Source organism: Pseudoliparis swirei, chromosome 18 (assembly GCF_029220125.1).
Source record: "Pseudoliparis swirei isolate HS2019 ecotype Mariana Trench chromosome 18, NWPU_hadal_v1, whole genome shotgun sequence".
Classification (NCBI taxonomy): Eukaryota; Metazoa; Chordata; class Actinopteri; order Perciformes; family Liparidae; genus Pseudoliparis; species Pseudoliparis swirei.
The window spans coordinates 1716498-1723997 of record NC_079405.1 but is presented as its reverse complement, the minus strand read 5'-3'; the positions used below and the strand labels follow the sequence as shown (position 1 = coordinate 1723997).

General features: G+C 51.2%; 1 protein-coding gene across 1 annotated transcript in view; it reads right to left on the bottom strand.

Annotated features, from left to right (window-relative positions):
- ptprt (protein tyrosine phosphatase receptor type T) overlaps positions 1-7500 on the bottom strand; it is a 53174-nt gene that overhangs the window by 28342 nt on the left and 17332 nt on the right. Inside the window, exons 7-8 of the mRNA XM_056436552.1 lie at positions 7283-7457; positions 4549-4842 (exon numbers count right to left, since the gene is read on the bottom strand). Coding sequence (XP_056292527.1) covers positions 4549-4842; positions 7283-7457 — 469 coding nt within the window. The remainder of the gene's footprint in view (positions 1-4548; positions 4843-7282; positions 7458-7500) is intronic.

The following is a 7500-nucleotide window of genomic DNA, read 5'->3' as shown; positions in this document are numbered from 1 at the left end:
CCACCACCATGGAGGAGGAGGAGGAGGAGGGGAGGAGAGGAGAGGAGAGGGGAGGAGGAGGGGAGAGGAGAGAGGAGGGGAGAGGAGGAGAGGGAGGGGGAGGGGTGAGGAGGGGAGAGGAGAGAGAGGGGAGAGGAGGAGGGGGATGGGAGGGGAGGAGGGGAGGGGAGGGGGGGGAGGAGGGGGGAGATCTGTTATGTAGGACAAGGTGTAAATATCCCTTTCTGCATCCTCGAGACTCCGTGGGCTGCAGGTCGAATGATTGATGGCGTCCTCTGGGTTATCAAGTGGGCGCCCTCCTTCTTCGATGTTTCGCTGATTGACCCACGACACCTCCAGAGGGTTCAGCAGTGAGATCCGGCGTCCCGGGCTCACTCCCTAGATGTCATCACTCATCCGACAGCCCAGGTGGAGTCCTTCCTCTTAATCCACAGCCACTGACTTCCCTTTTCAGCAGCCCAAGAAAGGTCTTTGACTGCCTGCCTGTCGGCCTTCCCCCGCACTCCCATCTCTCGAAGAAGCCTGGATGTTAAGGTGGCTACAAATCCTCTGCAGCCTCCTTCAACTGGACAGACCTTTGCTTTCCAGCCTCGTTGATGTGCGTCTGCTGCAAGGTCCGCATACCTTATCTTCTTGCGCTCGTAGGCCTCCTCCACCGCACTCTCCCAGGGCACCGTGAGCTCGATGATATAAACTTGCTTGAGTGAGGCCGACCAAAGCACAAGGTCTGGTCGCAGATTTGTTGTTGCTATTCCTGCTGGAAAGCGGAGCTTCTGGCCTAGGTCTGCCAGCATCTCCCAGTCCCGTGCCCCACTTAGCTGTCCAGTTTCTGGTCTTGAAGTGGTGAGAGTGGCCTGGCCCCCGCCCTCCCGGACAAATGTTGTTGCCGGCCTACGAGATGGTGGAGGAAGGGCATTGACGCTCATCCGTCGACTCTCCAGCACTGCCGCAAGACATCGTAGCACCTGGTTGTGCCGCCAGGTGTACCGGCCTTGAGTGAGGCCGGTCTTGCAGCCCACCAGGATGTGCTTTAGTGTAGCTGGAGTTGGGCAGAGGGAGCATGTGGGGTCTTCTCCGTACCACTGGCTAAGATTCTTGGGAGACGGCAGTACATCATAAGTGGCCCTGATGGTGAAGCTAGCCTTAAATGCCTCCATCTCCCACAGCTCCTGCCAGGAGATCTTCCTCTTCTCCACTCCCTCCCAGTTCATCCACTGCCCCTGCCTTGCCTGTGACACAGCTTTCACACACCTTGCTGCCTCCTCTTGCTGACGTACCTCCTGGACCACCAGCTTGCGTCTCTGGAACGGAGTAGCCTTGCTCCAGGCCGGTGTACTGGCTTCGACTCCAAGACCACTCCTCCCGTGCTGCACTCGGCCCACGATGTCCCTGTGCTTGAGTGCTGCCTTTGCCTGCTTGGTTGCTTCCAGTGGGGTCCACTTCCTCCCAGTAGCCAGGATGGGTGCAGCTTGGGCTACAAATGGATCACTCGAATCCAATAGCATCATTTCCAGTCTAACTTTGGCACATTTATACTCCTCTGCTAGACTGGAAATAGGCAGTTCTAATACTCCTTTGCCATAGAGCCCTATACTGCAGAGGCACCTGGGAAGCCCAAGCCACTTCCTTGCATATGTGCTGATCAGCCTCTCCAGCTTTTCCACTTTCGAGATCGGGACTTCGTACATGGTAAGTGGCCATAAGAACTGCATACACCAGAGCTTCAACTTGCCAGGTAGTGCGGTTCTGTCGATGTTCCCCAGTCCGCTAGCTACATCCTTCCTGAGCTGATCTACTTGCTCTTTGTCCTTAAGGGAGGCATCATACCATCGGCCAAGGCTCTTCACAGGCTTCTCAGAGACAGTTGGAATAGGCTCATCGCCAATGAGAAAGCGTTGGTCTGACAGCTTCCCCTTGACGATGGAGATGCTTCTGGACTTGCTTGGTTTGATCTTCAGCCGAGCCAGCTCGATGTTATCTTGCAGCTTTCTCAGCAGCCGTACAGTGCAAGCCTTGGTTGTAGTGAGGGTGGTAAGGTCGTCCATGTAAGCTCTCACAGGCGGCAGCCTCAGGCCAGGTCTTATAAGCTGTCCTCCAACCACCCACCGAAATGCTCGAATTATCATCTCCATGGCCATTGTGAAGGCTAGCGGGGAGATGGTGCAGCCGGCCATAATTCCCACTTCTAGATGCTGCCATGCTGTGGTGTACTCTGCTGTTGACAAGCACACCTGCACGTCCTGGAAGTAGGCCTTGACGAGGCCTGTTAGGGCTACAGGGACCCTGAAGAAGTCGAAGGCGGTCCAAAGGAGGTTGTGAGGGACTGAGCCAAAGGCGTTGGCGAGATCCAGGAACACCACGTGAAGATCTGTTCCCTCCCTCTTGGCAACTTTGATCTGATGCCAGATGATACTCGCATGTTCCAGACAACCGGAGAAGACAGAGATGCCTGCTTTCTGGATTGATGTGTCAATCAGATGGTTTCTTTGCAGGTATCCTGCCAGCCTGTGAGCAACCACACTGAAGAATATCTTCCCCTCGACGTTCAAGAGGCTGATCTGGCGGAATTGGCCGATTTCTGAAGAGACCCTTTCCTTTGGGATAAGGATTCCTCCAGCTCTCTGCCAGGATGTTGGTATCTCCTTCTTTTGCCAGACCACCCTCATGAGCTTCCAGAGGAATCGCAGGGCATCTGGTGCATTTTTGTAGAGCCTGTATGGAACTCCGTTAGGACCTGGGGCTGAAGCAGCCCTTGCTCTATGCACTGTTTTCTCAACTTCGCTGCATCTGGGTGGGCTGATGTCTAGCTGGTGCTCTGGCTGATTGATTGGTGGCATGTCAGATGGGAGAATAACCTCTTCGTGGCGTTTGGCATCTGTGCAGGACTTTTCCAGATGTTTTTCCAGGTCTGCCTTTGACACTGAGAGGCTTCCACTCTTCTCCGCTGTAAAGAGACTCTTCACGAATTTGAAGGGGTCTTTGTAGAAGCGTGATCTTGTCTGTTCCTTCCTTCTGCGCTTCTTTACCAGATTTTCCGCTCTTCTCAGTGTCCCAAGTCTACTCCGGATTTCCTCCTGCAAGACGTTGATGCCCTCCTTTTCCTCCTCTGTGGCTTTCCTCCACTGCTTCTTCAGCTGCCTTCTCTCTCTGACTAGGCGATCTATTTCCTTCTGCCTCCTGGACTTAGTGGGGATTGTCGGTTCGGATCTCTTTCTTTCAACTGCTCCAAACCTTTCCGATCCAAAGCTGTATATAAGATCTCCCATTTTCTCCAGCTTCTTCCTGGTGGTGCCTCTGAGTTTCTCTAAGATGTTGCAGAGGTCAATGTTGACCTCCATCCACAGTGCCTTTTCACAGGATTTTGGCCACTTGATCAGTGGCCTTCGCCCCTGGATCTTCTTTTCCACTGCAGGTCTTGCTGGGCTGGGTTCAGGTTGGTTTCCTGTGCAAGGTTCGTCCTCTTCTGGGACAGGGATGTTGATGTCCTGCAGACTGTGGTTTTGGCCCTGCTGCTGAACTTCAGTCGACTGACTCGACCTGCTTCTCAGAAAGTAGCTGTCGATGCGAGATCCCTGTTGACCCTTCTTTAGACACCCTTTCTTGCCCTGATGTATTTTTAGGCCTCTAGTGGAAGTAACCTTTGCCCAGCCACATATGCAGCTCTGGAGCTTGTGTCCTGCTGTCACTGTTGCAGTCTCGGGTATGCTGATCATCAAATTCGTAGTCTGTTCCGTTCCTATGTCAATAACCGGGTTATCCGCCGATGAGGAGAGGAGGAGGAGGGGAGGGGAGGGGAGGAGGGGAGGAGAGGGAGGGGAGAGGAGGGGAGGGGGGAGGAGGGAGAAGAAGAACAATAAAAGAGCAATGATGAAGATGACCAGGGAGCACTCTCAGCAGCTGCTCCACCGTTTATGAAAAGCTGATCAGATGAAACTCAGTGATGAATCGTTCAGAAGCCTTGAGGAAAGGAGGAGGAGTCAGGAGGGATGGATGGAGGGATGGAGGGAGGGAGCAGGAGAAAGGGAGCAGAGGAGGTGGTGGGGGGGAATCAATCAGCACCAAGGCCGTGTCCTCGCTGCACCTCCTGCAGCCTGAAGGAGGAGCTGATCCTCCTATTGTTACTGATACTATTCATACAGTAATGTAAGGCTGAAACACACACACAACTACACACACACACACACAACTACACACACACACACACAACTACACACACACAACTACACACACACACAACATGCACAGACACAACTACACACACAGACACAACTACACACACAACTACACACACACACAACTACACACACATTCACTTAACGTGTTGGGCTTCTTCCCCGCAGCAGAGTGAGAGTCTAACAGGACCAGACAGGTGGACGCGGAAGGTGTGCAGACACACACACACACACTCACACACACACACACAGAGAGACCCGTGTCCCACTTCAACCAGTCATCTCTGTCTTCGTCCCAGAACACAACCAGTCAGCACAGCGTGACCATTCCATCCCATAATAACAGCTGACAGGAGGGCCAAGGGGCGTGGCCTACCTGCACACTTGGTCCTGGTGACCAGCGGCGGGCCGGGCGGCCCGGTGCCCCCCTCCCCGGGCCGCGACAGCAGCACCTTGATCTCGTACTCCACGTCGGGGTCCAGGTGCCACAGCTTGTAGGTGGGCGCGTCCACCAGGTGCGTCTCGGCCCAGCTGCCCGACGTGGTGCGGTACTCCACCTCCTTCAGCAGGATGGGCCCGTCGCCGATGATGCTGTTGGCGTTGGGCTTGATCCACAGGTAGGTGGCGCCCACGGCCAGCAGCTCCGGGGGGGCGATGGGGGTGGGCGGGGCTAAGGGGAGAGGATTGGTTCTTACTGTCATGGGCAGTGAGCGACACCTGAGAAGGTTACAAACTAAATATATATATATCGATATAAATACACATATATATAAAAATATACATTTATATAAATACATATATGTACGTATATATATGTAAATATATATATAAAAAAACAATATATAAATATATATGTTAAAATAATATATACATATATTAAAACAATATATACATATATATTAAAACTATATATATACATATATATATATGTATATATTAAAACAATATATACATATATATATATATATTAAAACTACATATATATGTATATATTAAAACAATATATACATATGTATATATTAAAACTATATATACATATATATATATGTATATATAGGATTCAGGATTATTGACCTGTTATTGATTATTGACCTGTTATTGATGATTGACCTGTTATTGATTATTGACCTGTTATTGATTATTGATCTCACTGTTATTGATCTCTCTGTTATTGATTATTGATCTCACTGTTATTGTGAGAGGAACTCTTCCAAATAAAACTATTTAAATTCTGCTCTGAATATTCAGTTTGTGAGCAACAGAGACGAGATGTGTCCAACCAGCAGTCACGGATTAACACACACACACACACACACACACACACACACACACACACACACACACACACACACACACACACACACACACACACACACACACACACACACACACACACACACACACACACACACACACACACACACACACACACACACACACACACGAATGAATAGAATAAAAAAGCTCAGAAATAGATTCAAATCAAGGACAATAAAACACATTAAAACTCAGAGGGAGGAGCCTGTGGACCACAGCTGAGCTCCACACACACACACACAGACACACACTCACACTCACACAAACACACTCACACACCGTGTCCCTCACTCTGGCCTCCTATAGACCAGGTGAGCAGCTTCATTGGTACCAGAACATCCTCAAGAGGCTCCGACCTCCCAGAGGGTGGAGCTCCTTGGGTTCATTGGTTCCTCTTGGGTTCCTCGGTTCCTCTTGGGTTCACTGGTTCCTCTTGGGTTCATTGGTTCCTCTTGGGTTCCTCTTGGGTTCATTGGTTCCTCTTGGGTTCATTGGTTCCTCTTGGGTTCACTGGTTCCTCTTGGGTTCCTCTTGGGTTCATTGGTTCCTCTTGGGTTCACTGGTTCCTCTTGGGTTCACTGGTTCCTCTTGGGTTCCTCTTGGGTTCACTGGTTCCTCTTGGGTTCCTCTTGGGTTCATTGGTTCCTCTTGGGTTCATAGATTCTTCTTGGGTTCACTGGTTCCTCTTGGGTTCCTCTTGGGTTCATTGGTTCCTCTTGGGTTCCTCTTGGGTTCATTGGTTCCTCTTGGGTTCACTGGTTCCTCTTGGGTTCCTCTTGGGTTCCTCTTGGGTTCATGGGTTCCTCTTGGGTTCTTCTTATGTTCCTCTTGGGTTCATTGGTTCCTCTTGGGTTCCTCTTGGGTTCATTGGTTCCTCTTGGGTTCCTCTTGGGTACACTGGTTCCTCTTGGGTTCCTCTTGGGTTCATAGGTTCTTCTTGGGTTCCTTTTGGGTTCCTCTTGGGTTCACTGGTTCCTCTTGGGTTCTTCTTGTGTTCTTCTTGGGTTCCTCTTGGGTTCCTCTTGGGTTCATTGGTTCCTCTTGGGTTCCTCTTAATTTCATTGGTTCCTCTTGGGTTCCTCTTGGGTTCATTGGTTCCTCTCCATCCCTCCCTCCCTCCATCCCTCCATCCCTCCTGACTCCTCCTCCTTTCCTCGAGGCTTCTGAACGATTCATCACTGAGTTTCATCTGATCAGCTTTTCATAAACGGTGGAGCAGCTGCTGAGACCTGTAGACCTGCTAAGATGTTGACCTGTAGACCTGCTAAGATGTAGACCTGCAGACCTGCTAAGATGTAGACCTGTAGACCTGCTGAGATGTAGACCTGTAGACCTGCTAAGATGTAGACCTGTAGACCTGCTGACCTGTAGACCTGCTAAGATGTAGACCTGTAGACCTGTAGACCTGCTGAGATGTAGACCTGTAGACCTGTAGACCTGCTGAGATGTAGACCTGTAGACCTGTAGACCTGCTGAGATGTAGACCTGTAGACTCTCAGAAGTCTCTCAGAATATTCCTTCAGAATCCTTTGACATAAACAAACTGCTCACCGGGACCTCGAGTCACTGAAGTCTGTTCAGCATTCTCACTCCACTAATGAGCCACACACACACACACACACAAACACACAGCCACACACACACACACAGACACACAAACCAGCGTGTGTGTCACTGTCAGAGTGTCGAGTGTCTCCGTTCACTCAGATTCATCACAAGCGTTCTGGCTCTCAGGTTGTGGTTGTCCTCCTCTTCCTCCTCTTCCTCCTCTTCCTCCCTCCTCCTCCACAAACCTTTAACGATGAGGTCGGCGTAGTTGGAGACCCCCGAGCCGCCGTCGGACCGGATGACGCAGCGGTAGCGGCTCGTGCTTCGCTGCGCCGTGTCGCCGACGATGACGGAGGCGGAGAAGCGGCGGTGGTTCACGACCCGGGTCGCCATGGGGGCAGAGTCTCTGCCGTTCCACTGCTGCATGATGGGAAATCACCAGAGTTAGGGGTTAGGGGGGGGG